The sequence below is a fragment of the Channa argus genome, chromosome 9 (genome assembly GCF_033026475.1).
Source record: "Channa argus isolate prfri chromosome 9, Channa argus male v1.0, whole genome shotgun sequence".
In the NCBI taxonomy this organism is placed as follows: Eukaryota; Metazoa; Chordata; class Actinopteri; order Anabantiformes; family Channidae; genus Channa; species Channa argus.
In genome coordinates, this window is record NC_090205.1 from 7,041,594 (window position 1) to 7,059,699 (window position 18,106).

Sequence of the window (18,106 nt, forward strand, 5' to 3'; positions counted from 1 at the left end):
GGTCGGTTTCACTGTGAGTGCTTCCGTGCTGCTGGTGCTCCATTCAACACCTGTTCATTTTGTTATGCATATTGTAAAACATGGGGAAGGTGCAACATCGATTGCAGCAGTGCCAGTGCAGTGAGTCCTAAAATATTAAAAATGGAATCCACACAGACGGCTATACACACACGAGTGTGATTGGTTGGCTCCACCAGATTCTTATTTACATACCCTTAAAATAACATTTTCCAAACTTTTTGTTTTTTAACAATTTTACTGAAAAATGCGAGAAACTCTGTACCAATCAGTGACAAGCCGTCAATATGTTTATTGTAAAGTAGTTTCATAAAGATTAAGGCTCAGTCTCAAGCTGTTATTGTTGTTATAAATATGCGAAGTCTATGAAAGCATTCGCCACCACACTCTGCCCCGTATTTTCTCCAAGGGTGTTGGGGAGCTTTGCTTAGTGTTTATGACAAAAGATGAATTATTCATTTCTTCTTCATAGTTCTCGCTCCGTGTCTTTGTGTATCCCCCCTCTCTTCATTTACCTATGGGCCTGTTAATCACATCCAGAAAAAGATCTGCCTAGATGAGATACAAAGCATCTGCTTAGAGATTGAATATGATTACACAGAGCTGAAGAGATAGTTATATAGAGGATGAGGAATTCTGTTTTTCACATTTTCTCAGGAGCTAAATAATGCTGTTTTCATCCATGAATACTTCCAAGACCAGACTTTTGCCTTGTGTAAAAGAAAATCAAAGGCAAAGCACAATTTCCTCTTGAAATTAAAGAGAGTTCCCAGAGGAATTAAGATGATTTACTTATTTATTTAGTTCAAGGAACTTTGAATACCTGCCCAATATTGTTGAAGTTTCATCTTAGTGAAGTATCTCAAATCTTAGAAGCACGGGGGTCTTTTCTTCGCTATTACTGCAAATTGTATTTTATAGATGAGTGAAATTGCCCCGGACGTAGACCAAAGTGTTGTAAAAGTTGAAAGTCAGTCAAATGGGCATAAAATGACCGCTGGAGACAAGATTTATTTTTTTTGCTTAGCGTGATCAGAGGGACTGCTGGCTAGCAGCCCATCTTCCCGACGTGGTTTCCTGCAAATTAGGGCAGCCATGAAAGCTGTGTAAACTTCCAAAAGGACGATTGGGGACATTGAAATGTGAGCACATCAGGGAAAGGATAAACAAAACGAGGAATGAGAGGAGACACGCTGCCAATACATTGACCGTGTAGAGAAAAACTACCACCTGTGGTTGGATAGATGTGTTTGATGCATTATGTTGCTCTCTGCCAAGGACAAATAATGAATAATTCAGTTTTGCTTTGTGATTTGTCCCTCCATCTCGTTCTCTTGCTCTGTCACAGTGTTGTGTGTGTCCCCTCACCTGCTCGTTTTAACTCGTGTCTTTCCTCCAGATCACACTTCAGTCGGAGGACTAGGGGACAGCTTTTACGAGTACCTGCTGAAGGCGTGGCTCATGTCAGACAAGACAGATACAGAAGCACGCAAGACCTACGACGATGCTATAGAGGTACAGTGTGTGCATACGTACTTCTACAGCTATTTTAGCAGGTTATTTCCACATTCTCTGAACTGTTACCAGAGACACAGCACCACCACTGTATTTGAAGATACTGCTGCAAAGAGATAAGCCATCATTAAGTGCTGGCTTAAAGTTTGATTACATTTCACTCTGCTTCAGGGAATAATAACATGGTCCTTAAGGAGCTAATGTCATAAACACACGTTTTTTTTTTGTTTTTTTTAGAATGTGTGTTTGTAAAGCAGCATTTCATCTTACTTTAAATTGGCTCAAACTGTAATTGATACTTGTTATTCATTTTAAATAGCCAACGTTGATTTACTGTTGTCCCTGTGGACAGATTTCAGTAGAGGTTAGAGGCTTTAGCTGATTCAAACTGTCAGGCATTGAGTGTCACAGACTAAGCAGAAATAGATTTCTTCACTTTGTTACACTCATACATTTCCCCATTCACACAACCTGACTCTATTCATACTTTCACACACATGCATACACTTAATTCATAGCCTCTATTCACTTTGCCATTCCCATTTTCTGTACACTTAATATTCTGTCCACAATATCACTGCTCTATTCCGCTTTTTTCTGTGTTCTATTTTCTCACAAATGTCAACGCTTTACTCTAAATGCATAAATCATCTTCATCCTGATTTACTGTGGCCAACACCACCTTTATACACGGACAAACACACACACCCTTCCTTCCTGCAGGCCATCGAGCGCCACCTGATACGCAAATCCAACGGCGGCCTGACATTCATCGGTGAGTGGAAGAACGGTCACCTGGAGAGGAAGATGGGCCACCTGGCCTGCTTCGCCGGTGGCATGTTTGCGTTGGGCGCTGACGGCTCGCCTGATGACAAGGCGGGGCACTACCTGCAGCTGGGGGCTGAGATCGCACACACCTGCCATGAGTCCTACGACAGGACGGGTGAGAAACACAAACGCTCGTACTACTATGAATAAAACTGGCAGAGGTGGCAGAAGTACACAAACTCAATACTCAAGTAAAAGTGCAAGTGCTATTATTAAAGAATACACCAGTCCAAGATATGAGTATAACTTTAAAATTGTTTAGATAACTGAGTACTGAATACCTGGTTTAAAACATATTGGATTCTCTGGTAAACTTGGTTACTGATTTAAAAAAACACAGTATTTGAAGAAGTATTAAACTTGATGCTGGTGATAATCCAGATAATCTATCCAAAAGTTTATTAAGAAGGCCACACGGGGCATGGCCCCAGCCTAAGCCAAACTGAACTTTAAAAAGCAGAAATGATTTATTGTAAAGTAATTACATTTATGCTGAAGACTGTTTCAGAGTTTCAAACAAAAAGCTGAAATGTAGTGGAGAAAATATAAAATGAAAATACTCATATAAAGTACAGTTACCTCTAAAGTGTATTACAGTACAGCACTTCATAATGCACTACTGTTTTAAAAGTGATAACCAATGTCATAATCTAATAATGTAAACCACTCATTATTGCTGTCCTTCTCAGTCAGTGCACCACGGGGACTTCAGAATTATAAGCATATCAATATTTATTTTATTTTACTCTAAAGAAAAGACCAGTGGAGCAGGATCAGCTTAGGGTCACTTTTACCCACCCAAGGACTATTAAATTCACTTTATTTGCTGTAAAAAAAAAACAAAATAATAAAAATGTTGCTTTATTAGAAATGGATGTGTGTTTAGCAGGTATTACATTTTCATTTGCTGTGAGTGGAAATATATTGTCTATTTGAAATCGAACTTTCAAAGTACCTGCTTGGGATGTTTTCTTGCCAATATCAGTAGTTGTCGGCGTGTGATCTCGCACCGATATTGGGTGTGCATGCAGTGTGTATGTGCGCGCTTGTGAGCAATGTTGCTCAGAGGAAGAGGGGTTGCCATGGCAACAAATGAAGATGGAGAGTGGAAGCAGGAGGGAGGGTTGGAGGAGAAAACAGAAACAACTTTCTGGTGCGGTGGCAGGGAGTTTGATGGCAACGGTCAGGCTGTTTAAAGTTCACCTGTGAGTTCTTAATGAGCAGTCCTTCACGGTGTGTGTGTGTGTGTGTGTGTGTTAATCCTTCAGAGAAACACAGTCCTGTCACCACCTCTTCAGCTTCTCAGTAATTTTCCACAGTTAGACTCTTAATGCCTATCGCACTCAATTGGCAGGAAACACTGATTGTAAAAGGACGAAAAGCCAGTGAAATCAATGTTTTTACAGCTTTTACACACACACATGCACTCAAATGCAAATCGGCTTAGAATCGTAATCACCAGCAACTGAACCCTAACGACAAACAAGGAGCAAAGGAAATGTTTATCTACTCTATTTTCTTTTTTTCATCATTCTTTCCTGGTTATACCTTCCATCTTCTATCAATTTTATCATGCATATCACCCTTCCTTTTCTTTTTTGCCCCCTTTACCTGTGTCAAATATTCATCCCCGTAAAATCCTTGCTCTCGCCTCTTCATCTGTCCTCCTTATGTATCCTGTTGCCTTCCGTCTTCTGTGTTTATTTCCTTCCACCTCTTTTTCTACCAGTTTACCTTCCTCCCTGTTTAATTCTTCTTTTTTTTCCCCCTCAGTATTGAAGCTTGGCCCAGAGGCCTTTAAGTTCGACAGCGGCCTGGAGGCAGTGGCTGTACGGCAGAATGAGAAATACTACATCCTGCGGCCAGAGGTCATCGAGACTTACTGGTACATGTGGAGGTTCACCCATGATCCTAAATACCGACAGTGGGGCTGGGAGGCAGCACAGGTAATGAGCATGCATTTGTACTGTAGAACGGCCATCATTGTAACATCACAAAATACAGTTTTTGTTCATTTTAAGACATTTTTACTGAATCATCAGTTTTTGGGAATGATTTACGAGACAACAATTACAAGACTCTATTTTCCCAAACAATAAGAGACTGAAGCTTTCAGAGAATTTGTGAAATTGATGACAGACACGAGACCGGAAAAGTCTAAAGACTATATGCAAATCAGCGGCTCCTGCTCCCACGTTGCCCTCTTGAAAACTGTAGCACACCGAGCATTGCAGAGGAGGACTAGCAGTTATCTGGTAGAGTACATGGCAAATAGGTCAAGTAGTTTTAACGTGTGAGTTGAGATCAGTAAATGTCCAGCTTTCTATAATAGGCTCTATGGCCACACAGAAGTAAACGGCAAGCGAAGCCTATTTTACTGCTTGACTTTTGAGTCATGAAGTCATACTGCGCAATATGAGTGTTCATTTGTCTCTCTGCTAAAAGCACGGCACCACTAAAATAATGAAGCGTTTTCGTGCCGATTCCCTGTTGCTTTGTCTTTTTAACAGAGCATCCCTGACAACCCAGTGCAGGGAGCTGTTTGTAGCTTCATTTGAAATTGTGAAACCAGAGAAATACAGGTCTCACCCAACTCCAGACAGCATCATAGATGGACTTTAAGTGGTTTCTCGCAGTTTCCTGTTTCTCATTATGTAGACTTTTGCAGCGTTGTAAGGGATGAGAGGTTTTTGACATCACAGTGAAGCACATATAGATTTATGCTCGTATCAGACGACTGCTGGTGCTTCTCAACTGCAGTGTAAACACCGACTTTACTTCAACCTGTGTGTGTGTGTGCGTGTGTGTGTGTATGAAATTTGTACCTGTAGGTGGATGTGAGACCTTTAGGTGTTATTAGTAATTTGTTTCTCCTGTATGTGTTTTAATATTAAAAGCATTGTCAAACTAGAACAGAAGCAAAGTCCTTTTCCTCCAGGAATAAAGAACTTGTCTTCTATAATGCTTTTCATGGGGCTTTTGCTGCCTGAATTTCAACTGGCCTGTTTGTGGTCAATGTTTGGTTTCTTCATTTTGTCTGCCTATTTTTTTTTTTTTTCTCTCCAGTAACCCGGAGAGCTAGCGCTGAACGCTCGCTCAGGGACACACCTGGTGGGTAGGCTGGGATTTGATCCCGCTGACTTCTGCATCCCATCCTGCTGCTCTACAAATCGAGCTACCAGTCGGCCTTTAGCAGTCACAGTGAAAAACGTCCAACACTTTCACAAAGCTGCTTAGTCAGCAGTGTTTAGTGATGATCAAATCTACCTCAATGGCTTTTGAGCCTGTACTTGAGTGGATAATAATCAGGCGGTTTAAGACGTTAGCATCGTTTTTGCAGTTAGTGTACAAGACATCAAGGTGCTTGACAATTTTATACTAATGGGATATGATACAGTACTGTATGTGTACAATCAGGCATCAGTCGCACTGCCCAAAGCCTGATCTTTAGTAAAGCTTATATTGTTTTAACAGATCTTGCTGCAGCGTTTTCACTACCATCCACAATTCATCATATTTATTCGTGCTGTGAGACGCACATCCAGTCGCTTTGCTTTGCATTGTGTTCGAGTAGTTTACATCAACAACACGTTTTGAGTAGATATACTGACTTTGAGTAAGATAAGCATAATATTATTTTCCTTTTCCTGTATCATTTATTTTTTTATGTTTTCATAATATTTTATGTGTTCACTTCACATGTACACCTGAGGCTTTCTCAGTATTCACATAAAATGTTCTCTCTCTTCCAGAGACACCAACAGTCTTCCCTGTATGTTACCTGGAGCCCCAGCTATTACCGCACACACACATACAGTACACGCTTTTAATGCTCCAGCTGCATCCAAATGTGCCTCTTTTTGTCATGCTTTCTCTTTTGAGCAGCCATTAGCGCTGGCTGGCTTTTGTTTGTGTTTTTATTCATGTGTGCTGGAGTGTGTGAAGGTACAGCCAAGCTGCTGTAATGTCCTCACTTAGCCACTGCAGAAACACTGCTCCTCCTACTCCCCTCCTACAGGTAGACTTTTAATGTGGTAATTTATTTTGCACAGATGGTCATGGTGTGTGTGTGCGAGAGAGAGAGAGAGACATTAGTGGGGGTATATGGTCTACTTGTTAACCCAGAAGTTGTTGCATGTTGATGCATCTCATATTTAGTGACTTTTAAGGATATAGACATATTCTCTCTCTTTCTCTTTCTCTGTTTGTCTCTCTCTCTCTGTCTCTGTCTCTCACTCTCTCTCTGTCTCTCTCTCTCTCTCTCTCTCTCTCTCTGTCTCTCACTCTTTCTCTCTCGTTCTCTCTCTCTGTCTCTCACTCTCTCTCTCCCCTTGTGTGTGTGTGTGTGTGTTGCACAGCATTTTGCTGGACACTGCAGTGTTGATCTGGAGGGCAAATACACGTCAGGTGTAGCAGCCCATGAATATCAGGAATTATGGTCCATACTCCTTGCAGTGGAAATCCGCTGACAGCAAAATGGTTACTTGAGGACAGGAAGGAGGGATAAGGTGTCTGTGTGTGTGTGTGTGTGTGTGTGAGAGAGAGAGAGCGAGAGAAAGAGAGAGGGACTGAAAGACAAGGACAGAGATAATGCTTTCAATTACATGCGTTAATACTTAAAGTCGATAAAGTATGAGCAGGAGTGTAATGCAGCCAGAATTTTTATGGAGGCACCAATTTTACTGTAACAAGTCCTCATTGTAAATCAATAGAGCACACAGGTAATAGCGTACTGTCAGTATCACCAGCTGGACGATCGCTGCATTTTGAGGCGGTGTTGCTGGTGCGTGTGTGTGTGTGTGTGCGCGCGCGTGCAGACGTAGTAGGCACCAGATCTCAGATGTGTTGTTTTCAATTAGAAGACTCATTGTTATTCGTCAGAGCAGCGGCTGTTTGCAGTAGGGCAGCATCAAGGTATTCTGAGGGGGGAAAGTTACAGGTGACTGTTAGCTTGCTTGTTTTTAGTGGCTCACTAATTTGCACCCTTCTGAAATAAATAGCAATACCTAGAAGCATAATTACTATAGTGAAACTGTTTTAGAAACTGGATTAGCTGTTTTTTAAGTTAGGAATAATCGAGAACATGTGGTGTTTTACTAGAATAAACAACAGGAGACTATTAATGATTTATTAATGCATAAACACTATTAGAGTGGAAAGCTGCAAGAAATGTGTCTTGGTCATGTGCACTCTGGAGCAGATGTACTTCGTGGGCTGGTTTGATTTATTCTGCTCTTTTGACCAGTCTCCCTGTCCCTGCCGCTGAGACGCACCCCCATAGCATGATGCTGCCTCCATCATGTTTCACTATAGGGATGGTATTAATCACATGCGGAGCGATGCCTGTTTTGGTTTTTGGACGTATGCCAGAGGGTTCCGTTTTTGTCTCATTAGACGATTCTTTAATTTGTCCTGCTCTCACAGTCCGACAAATGCCTCCATGGAGGCCGTCGTCCTTGTAGGAAGTGCTCCTTTCTCTGCAGAGGCTTTCAGAAAGTCTGTTGGAGTGAATGTTGGATGCTTGTCCTCCCTCTTGACAAAGTTTGGAATGCATGCTTTTAAATAAATTGAGTAATATATAAATTGTCCAGGCTTTGCTGTTTGACAGGCTGTGCTCCATCATTTTGGAAAAACGTCACATCTGCCTTGTTTGGAGAATGTGAGAAAAACCCTTGAAAGCGAGTGTGAATAGTTGGAGAGAAGATTGACGTCACAATTTGTTCAAACCACCTACAAATGTGGCTTAAACTGTTCCTGAAATGACAGGATGCCTCCGAAAACGATATCAGATCCACAGAAATCAGATTCAGCTTTGCCCTGAATGTTTCTTGAGATTATATGTTCACAGGCCGTTTTCCTCCACATGCACCGACATATTAAATAGAAGAACAACAACTGAAACTGAGAGTAAAATGTGTTTAGACAGAAACGTCTCACATTTTCGCATTTAACAAATATCCGCAGGTGAAGGGTCGGTGAACCTGGGGAACATGTTTTTTTTTTCTTTAATCATTAAAATGTGCTCCCACATTATAAAGCTGCTTTGTGAAGGAGGCCACGTCTTTAGAGAATAAAATGTAAATGCAGCAGAGGCAGGTTGAGGTGTTTGTGGTAATCTTCTTTCTCTCCTGTTTTTACAGCTGCTGTTTCCTCTATGTCTCCGCAGGACTTGTTCTAATCTGTCACAAGCTAAATTAATTATAGCATGCTTTTGTAAGCTTATTAAATTGTGCTCTCCTCCCCTCCACCTTTTCTCTTTGCCCTTTTTCTTCTTGTTTTTCTTTTCCTCCACATGATCCTGTCATTCTTATCTTATTTTGTCTCTACCTCTCCAACCTCCTCCCTTCATCCTTCCGCTGATTTTCCTCCTCTTTTGGTCCTGCATCCTTTCCCTTCCCTCCTCTGTTTTTTCCTTGTCTCCCCCTCTCTCTCCTTCTGTCCTCCAGGCCATCGATAAGTACTGCAGAGTGAGCGGAGGTTTCTCAGGGGTGAAGGACGTTTACTCCTCTAACCCGACCTACGACGACGTGCAGCAGAGTTTCTTCCTGGCCGAGACGCTCAAGTAAGCCGATGCTAACAGGCTGATTAATTGGCTCAACAATCATCATTATGATTGTTGATTAATTAATTATTCGTTTTGGTGATTAATGCAAAAATTTGGTGGGTGGTTAGTGGTTTAGCTGATTGAAGGGACTTAATAATTGCTACAACTATGTGCTGCTTTTTAAAGAATGTTTTCTAATAATTGAGCAGAAGGCTTTTGTGCAAATACGAAGGCATCAGCGTGTCAATCACAGACCTGCCTTGCACATTTTTAACCCAACGCTCATATGGTTATAAGGACTGTAACAGTTCTGAAACGGACTAAAACCACAAAGCGACTCCAATGTCTTGTGGCACAGTCATGACAACTCCGTTCCCAACCTGCTGCCGCCATGTTGCGCACATCCCACCTTTTCCAGAAGGTCTCCCACATAATAATTATCTACAGTGCATTCAGAAAGTTTTCCTAGCGCTTAACTTTTTCCCCATTTTGTTATGTTACAGCCTTATTCCAAAATGGATCAAATTCATTATTTTGCTCAATCTTTGTCTCATCAGACCAGAGAATTTTGTGTCTCATGGTCTGAGCATCCTTCAGGCGGGCTGTCATGTGCCTTTTACTGAGGAGTGGTTTCCGTCTGGCCCCTCCACCATACAGGCCTGAATGGTGGGGGGACAGTGCAGACAGAAGGTCATTTGTGTTTCAAAAGTGCTCAGAGCTTTTCACTGTTACAAATTGTTGGTAATTTAAAAACAAAAGAAAACCGAGTTCCGAACCAAACTGTGGATTTGGAGAATTGTTAAACTCCTTATAGTTACTGTGGATAAATGTACAGTTTAATGCCACTGTCGTTGTCCCTCCAGTCCACACTGATAGTGATTCAATTCTCGTATGATTCCAGTATAAGGGACAGAGGACATGATCTGCATTCATAAATGATTGAAATTTAAATGTTCCAAAGCTTCAGAAACAAATGTACTTTTTGAGCTGGTTTTACGTTCTGTTTCTGGCCAGTTGTGCTGCTTTTGAATGCAATACAGGAAAACCTTTTTGAGAAGTCAGCAAAGTTTCACACATTAGATAATATTTATTCGACTCAACCCTTTGATAGGTAAAATGTGTGGATGTCCTGCACTATAAATGCAAATGTTTTCCATTTTCTTTACTTGACCACAAATCCCTTACTGTATGGAGCAGCCTGTACAATCGTTGTGTAAATTAGCAATTCTCTTCAAAGGGTAATTACAGGTTAGCACACTGGCATCTGTTATTATTTCTTTCCATTAGAGCCCTTTGCTCTGAACGCTGTGTTTTGTATGCTGCCACATAATATGGTAATTCATGTAAAGGGTGGCTCTCTTGTTTCTGTGGTTCATCATTGATGGATGGAGGGAGAAGAGGCTCAGAATGCAGCCTGTGACCCACAGGGAAAAATTAAACCTAACAGCTCTCTGATTCCCTCTGCTGGTAGATGTCGGGATATTTCCCCCCTAAAAAACACTGTATAACCTGATATTCATGCACTGTAAACGGTTGTTCCTGTCAGTCAAATAATCTGGAAGGTTAAAGATAGTCATAAAACAGATCACACTCCTTTATTTTTTTTGTTGTTGTTGGCTTTTCTGCCACTCTTTGTAGTAGCAGGGAGCCTCCGCTGATCCGTTTGTAACGTAATTTCCTCTGAAATTAACAACCACAAAGCATCAAATGCCAAAAAAAAAAGTGTCTTTTGTGGAAAAGTCGTTAAAGGTCACCTGCCACGCTTGCTGCTAACTTTGTGAAACGCTGCTGACATTTGAATGTCTCACTGTTAGGCAGCTTTTGGCGTCTATCTGTTCTCTTTTCCCCGCTGGGTGCAGGCCAGTTACATCAGAGCAAAACAGTATCTCTGTGTTAAAGTGACTGCTGATTGGCTGTCAGTCACACTCATCTGCACTGGCAGGCAGCATCTAAACTTCTTTTCTTATGCGTTGTGAACAGTGGGGCTGTTCTCAGTTTGAGCATTTGTTGTCTCTCCACCAATGTGCAGAGATCAAACACACAGCCATCACATTTCATTTGTCCTGTCATCAGTGGAAAATAACGGTACTGGCAGGATCTGAGCTGCTGTTGGACATGTTAAGCTACAGGTGCGATAGAGGGAGGAAAATAGCTAATTCGATTTTTAGGTTCACAGTTCAAATGTGTCTGACAACAGTCAGCTCCCCATTTGAACACTCACACAGGTTTCACTAACCCGTCCAAGTGATTCTTCCTATGTGCTGTACGTAAGTTGACCCCAGTCTGTTGTTGTAGTTGTAAGCATAAGACTTTTTCTGAAGACAATGTAAGGTTTCAACCTAACCCGTTATTCACGTTGAAGGCAAAGCTTTTAAATCGATGCCTTTTTTTTTTTGTCAATTTCTTTCCACTCCAACCTCACAAGAAAACACAAAGGGAAGTTCAGACTAAAGATATCGACGTGCTTTGATTACGTCAGACTGCAGGGTTTTGCTGTATAGGCATTATATTAGCTCTATATCCTTATTTGACTACGTTTTGGCATAAAACAAGGACTGTGGCTCTTCAGCTACATCACTTCAACTGTAAGTGCTTTAGGAAGGGATCTATTCAGAACCAGTGTGAACAGGTGGGATGGTTACAGCAAGCTAGACCTCAGAGGACACAAAAATAGCATTTATGTAACATAGGTTTACACGATTACACGACATTCTTTAATAAATTCACAAAGCTGTTGAAATCATTTCTGTGGCGCTGATGATGTTCTCTTTTTTTCTTTACCTTCCTCACCCGATCCCTCCCCCTCCCCTTTCCTCTCTCTTAAAAAAACTCCTCCTACTCTCTCCACCCTACCCTACCCCTCAGGTATCTGTACCTGTTGTTCTCCAGCGATGACTTGATGCCACTGGAGAGCTGGGTCTTCAACACTGAAGCTCATCCACTTCCTGTCCTCCACCTGGGCAACATCACTCTGCCTGGCAGTGAACCGGCCCAGCGGTAGACAGACTAGGCCTCTTCCTGCACAATGGCACCAGGGGGCGCCACCTGTCTGTCCACCCAAAAACCCACCCACCAACACTGGACAAACTTACATTCAGCTCTACAGATTCTCAGCTGCTTTTGGACTGCAGGCGTCAGCTGGAGGACGCGGGGGGAGAGAGCCTTCGCACAGACCACTGCAGAATGCAGAGGACTTGGTTGTTGACTCTCGCTCTCTTCTTGTATGATTTACTCTTTGACTCTGTCTGTCTTCTCTGTTCTAATCAGAAGGATGGTGGGTGTGCTGCTCAGCCTCACCTTTGGCTTGAATGAACTCTTTCGCTCTGAAGGACCGAGCTCCAAAGCGGAGGCTTGATTTAGTTCTTTTGCTATTATTTTTAGGATTTTATTTGACCAAACATTTCCTCCCATACAGACTCGAGCTCAGAGTGCACATGAGGTTTTGTGAAGGATCACATTTCTCTTTTTTCCAGGCAGATCAAACTTGAGAACCGTACAGGGTCTGTTAACAAGAAGTGTTTTTCATTTGGCTATGTCCTGAATGGGGACACAGGGTTGAACCCCTCACTTTCTCTCTGAACCTTCCCTAATCTACTTTCTGTCTCATTCTCATCAGATGAAATTGTTTGACTTGTTTGAACTCTTAGCAGCTCGTCACGTCGTAGAGGACAGGTTGTCCCCTGGTCCTCCCTTTTTCACAAACACGGAGCATTCTACGTGGAACAGTAACTACATGGGGAAGCAGCTTCTTCGTCTTCACCCCTCCCCACCTCAACATCTTTACAGTTTCTCTTCCAATTCGAGTCGTCACAGCCACAACGTCCTCCCCAAACCATTCTGGATGCTGCTTTTTTCATCTCCTTTCTCCTGATCACACTACTACAAGGTTTCTCATCCACCCTTTCTTTTGTCATTGCTCCTGTTTTATATAAATCCCTCTGCATCATATTCAGGTCACATGCTGCGGGATGAGGCTGGGACCCGACTGTGCATATGCCACGTGTGTGGTTGTTAAAATGGCCCCTTCTGTAAATCATCAGTTTGTGCACTTTGTATGGAAAGAAGTGTAGCAGAATATATGAAGACTCTTCTGTAGCTGCTACATTTTCCCTGTTCCCTTTTTAAATAACTTAAACTCTGCCACCTAATTGTTGCTGTTACATAAAGCCATCAGTTTACTGCTTTTTCCAGAATTCCTCTCTTATTTTCTGTGTTCTCCTCTCATTTCCATGTTGACGTCCACCTCTCCATAAAAAGTCTACAAACTTGGGAGGCCTTCAAAGAATAACTTCAGTCATTTTCTAAATTTTCACCAATCCCCTATGAAGACACTAAAACCATGAATGAAATACCTCTGCTGACATTTATCGTCTGCAGCCTGCATTAGCTTATTCGTGTGTAGCGTGAACCTACGTTTAAGTCCACAAACCATTAAGAGAATACATCACTCTGCCAAGATACTTAAAACAAATGTTTCTGTGTATTTGGAGAATTTGGAACAGTTTTTTTTTTTTTTTTTTTTTTCATCACCGAGCATTTTCGAAGGAAGAAGCGTGTTACCCGGTCAAGCTGTCCGTTTGGTTGAAGTGACTTTTGGACAACAGTGGACGTGTATGACACAGACTAATACTGTAACCCAGGCTGCAGACTGACATCCATCCCCTGTAAGTGGAGACACGTTCATTGCTGGTTTTAGTGTGTGTTTGGGAAATGACCAGAGAGCTGGGCTTTAATCTCAGGGTTTCCTCAAACTTAGAATCTGGCAAAGTGTAAAACCTTAAGTTCATGATGTTCAGCTCTTAAGAAATTTGAAACAGATTTCACCAGTTAATTCATGCCCAACTGTTAATTTGACTGTATGTAACTGTGACTATGGGCATCAATGTAATCAGCTGCTGTACAGATGTCCTCGGTCAGTTATGACACCAATTATTAAATGACAGCATATCATCAAACAAATGTTTCAAATATGTCGAAAAAACAGTTGGGAAATGTTAGAAATTCAGAAACTATGGTGCTTTGCCTGTTTGTAGTCAGCTTGCAATGGAAACCCATTGATGTAATTATAATGTGATCAGCCTGAACATCGAACTACCACAGGAAGAAATGAGAGCTCCTCGCTCCGTGTGGTGAGACATATCAAGATTGTGGCCTTGTTGAGAGAAGTCCACGCACAAACACAATGCTGTGCTCTTGTAGTAGCTCTGCTCCATCGTGAGAGACTTGGTGCGTGGGTGGCTCGAATAATAACATTCGACAGAAGTATTTAGTTAGCAATCAACCAAAACAAATGAAGTGAAATAGTTCTTCTTGACTTACCGACTCTAATCCCCGAAGCAGACAACCATCTCAATTTCAGCAAATTATTTGCAAAGGCAGTTCTGCACAACGTCTAACCCAACAATTAAGCAAATCAAATGGAAGCACATCTATCCAAACATGCTTTGTGATCTGACTACACTGTAAGTCCGTGTGCGAGAATCAGCAGTTTGTTTATGACGCTTTCAAACGCCCAAATGCAGATTTCGAATATGATATTAACAGAAGCACAATTCTAGCGGCTGTGTGGACACAACAATGTGCTTAGAGAAAAGATTCTTCTTTTACTCCTTCGTTACATGTCAGATGCAACAGTAAGACGACAAAGCTTTTTTTGCGACTTGTGCCAGTTTGTAGACAAACAAATCAATAGAAAATCCAAGTTGTAGAAAAATATGATTCTGGTTTTGTTGAAGTTAAATAACAGTTTTTGTTTGTTTGTTTTTTTTTTTGTTAAGTTCATATTTTCCTTATAAAATCACTTAGTTTCTTGTTGTTACACTAAAATCACCCTCCATTAACCACATGCTTTCATGTCTTTATTTTGGTTTATTCCACACTCGTCGGATCCTCTCTCCATGTTGGCAGGGACTCAGCCATAATCTCAAATGCCAGAAAAAACAAGACTGATAGTGTGTTAAAATGTCGGTGTCGGTGGCCACGATAAGCAGCCTGTTTGGAAGCCAATAGGCTGCTTACAGTGTTTCCAGATGCGTTTCGACCGACCAGTTTGTGTAAAGAGAAAACGGAGTGTTTATTTGTATTTGTCTTTTTTTTCTGCTTCTTCTGAGCCTGATAAATTTCTCACTCGCAGTCTTTGCTTTGTGTTTTGTCGAATGCCACAGTGACACAGCTGGGGGCACAAGTTTACGTTCCCATATGTTGAAACGGCAAAAAGAGTGAAACCTTTTTTTTTTTCTTTCATCCGCATAATGCCAGGTAATAAACATTGAGGCAGTTCAAATGTTTTGAGGCTTAATTTTTAATTAAATTATCAAGGAAGAGTTAACTTTTTTTCGTGTGCTTCTTGTTCATTCTTGTTACTGCTGATGAGTAAAAAAACAATTGAAGCTTTGTTTGCTTTATTTTGTTAGCGTTAGGGTTATGTTGGCGCCATTTCTATGTAAGTGGACGCAAACTTAACCCTAAACCCTAATAACATTAATAATAATGAGCATTCAGCCAGTACAACTGTTCCTCATCATTCCAAGTAACAAAAATGGCCAAAGAGTGTATAAAATAAGGTTAAAGGAAAATAATATCAGTGCAGCCCCATTACTTAATTAATGAAACTTTATTAATTTATGATGACAAAACATCTGTACTATCTCAATGTTCGTAAAATATGTTGATGAAAAGCATTGTTTATATATATTAAAATATATATTTAAAAATATATATATATATTCAAATAAGGGGATGCAAAAGCCAACTGTAAATTCATTGTTGTCTGTCGATTCAGGTCAATTAAGTTGGCAACAAACCTAAATAGCATTAAATGGACAGTTAGTCAGTGAAGCTGCACTGTGTGGTATAGTACTGGGTGGTATAGTACTGGGTGGTATAGTACTGGGTGGTATAGTACTGCAGGCCAACAGTCGGACAGTTTTCCCCTGTAGAGGATGATCACTGGCAGCACGGACGGCAGTGATGTGATGGGATATGATAAGCCATAAGTGGCAGCGTTACTGCTAATAAGTGCTCGGCCATCGATCAGAAGGTGAAACGTGAACAAGTGATGATCGGTCGCAAATAAGCACAAAATATCCTGGAGACCTGGTAGAAGTTAATAATGGAACATCTCTGAAGTTCTTCTCAGTTGTTATCAGGCGCCACCATTCAGGGTGGGATTTGAAGGCAGGTTTTTTTAATGACTTATTACTAGTCGGCCTCTTCTTTTTATATATTGGTTTTTTGGTTTGTTTTGGTTTTTTTGGTTTAAAGTTTGTGGAATTTCTTGCCGCGCACTTCTACAGCATGACTCAGCGTACACCACGTTTCTCATAAACATGCTTCATGACTTTCATTTTACCCCCCATCATCCCCCCAACAACATCTCCACCTCCCTCTTTCTTCTGGTGGCATCATTCACGCAGTACGGTCTGGACTCTCGGCCTCGACTCCCCACTCCCCACTCTCTAACATCCCCACCGCTTGTATCTGATGCGGAGGAAGCCCAAGGAAAACCCTGGGCAGCCATTGAGTCACCAGGGAGCGACATTGGTTTTGAAACTTGAGTGCTCTGTATTTGTATTTTTACTGAACTTAAAAAATAAAATGAAAGTATCTGTAAATATGTTTAAAACCGAGACACAAATTCAATAAAGATGTTATGAAAAGTGATCAGAAAATACAGAGTATATTGTTTGTTTTGACTTTGCAGGGTCCGTTATATTGATGATTGTAGTTTTACCTGATAATTCTCAAACTAATAAATGGTTTGCTATAAAACCAGGCACACATTCGAGGACCCCTCCCCACCACCACTTTTATCCTCTTTGGTTTATGATCTGCAGAACTACAGAACATTTTCAGCCTCCTGTGCTGTGCTTACACACCAGACCAGTGTGGTATCAGTGGTGGGTGCTAGCTGCTATTGATCAGGAAGCTGCTTTAGCATTGGCCTCGTTTAACATGGCTTGTTGCATCGCTGCCTGCTACGATGAGCTTGTGATTTCATGCTGATTGTGAAAACACTATTGGATATTAGTAAATGACTCCTTTCAAAGTGGGGAGACAAAGTGAAGCTGATAGGGCGAAAAGCTCAAGTGTAAAACTCATTGAAAGCTTAAGTTGAAAATGACAAGCAGCCCATATATTATGTATGTTCGTTTTTTTAATGTTTTATTGTCTGATCATTTTCCATTTATTCTGATTGTTTGCCTGCACTGAGCTCTATTGTTGCCCAAAGCCATGAACGCATCAGTGAACCACATGTGCAGTGTTGTGGTAATGTTGAATCTGCTAAACTATGACGGGCTCTGCAGCACAAGACAATAACTAAAGAAATAACTAAAGTTCTCTGCTTAGAAGCTCAAACTTCTTGGACGAGAACATTTCTGCACCGCTGCCAGTGCTGATCAGCGAGTCAGGATCGAGGGACAGCGCCCGTCCACATTTTGGATTTAAAGCATATTTGTAAAGGAATATAGTAGAAAGTGTTTACTAGTCTGTATTTTAGCATTGAAATTAGTAACTAGATGAGATCGTGATTTTAAAGGATGACTGGTGATTTTCTAAATCATATTTTGATTTTTGAAACAGAAATACTTAATATAGTACGGAATCTAAAACGAATCATCATGGTGCCATAGACTATCATAGACTATAGACTTATAGTTTATTAAAAAGTTAAAATTAAAATCACATCAGACACACACACACTGCTTCCCTGGGTTACATGTTTCTTCATTCCCAACTATGTGGGCAACACATTGTTTGAACCAAATGTAGTTTTTCCCGACTTTACGCAGTCTCAGACGTACAGACACCACTGTGCAGCAATTCAGAAGCAGAGGGGCCATGAAACTGAATCGTGTGGTTTTATCACTTAGACAGTTTGGAGCTGGGTGGGTTCTGCACTGGTATTGTTGTTTCCTTCCCAAACAATCTTCAATTGGCGTGAAATTAGAGACACATTTCAGAATACTGCACATCTCAAGGCTCAGCCTTGTCAGGTTTGATTGTATCCATGTACGTCCTGAACCTGCAGAGGAACTTTTTGTGTGCGACAGGCCTTCAGTTTGTTTCACACATGGAGGGAAATAAATGAAACCCTGTTTGATACCTGCAGATACTTGCTAACTAATGATGGTAAATATTTGACTTGGTGGTTTCTTCTGTCACGTATCGCTACGGGTCGACATCCTGCGAGTGTTTATT

The 18,106-nt window shown here is 41.2% G+C and overlaps 1 protein-coding gene across 4 annotated transcripts in view; it reads left to right on the plus strand.

Moving 5' to 3' along the window:
* man1a2 (mannosidase, alpha, class 1A, member 2) overlaps positions 1–16,575 on the plus strand; it is a 118,149-nt gene extending 101,574 nt beyond the window's left edge. For 3 of the 4 annotated variants that reach the window (XM_067515694.1, XM_067515693.1, XM_067515695.1), the window contains exons 10-14: positions 1,418–1,533; positions 2,257–2,476; positions 4,135–4,307; positions 8,808–8,923; positions 11,771–16,575. In XM_067515694.1, the coding sequence (XP_067371795.1) occupies positions 1,418–1,533; positions 2,257–2,476; positions 4,135–4,307; positions 8,808–8,923; positions 11,771–11,906 (761 nt within the window). In that variant the 3' untranslated portion in view covers positions 11,907–16,575. The other variant, XM_067515696.1, reaches the window with a different exon arrangement.
* Positions 16,576–18,106: the final 1,531 nt, after the last annotated feature.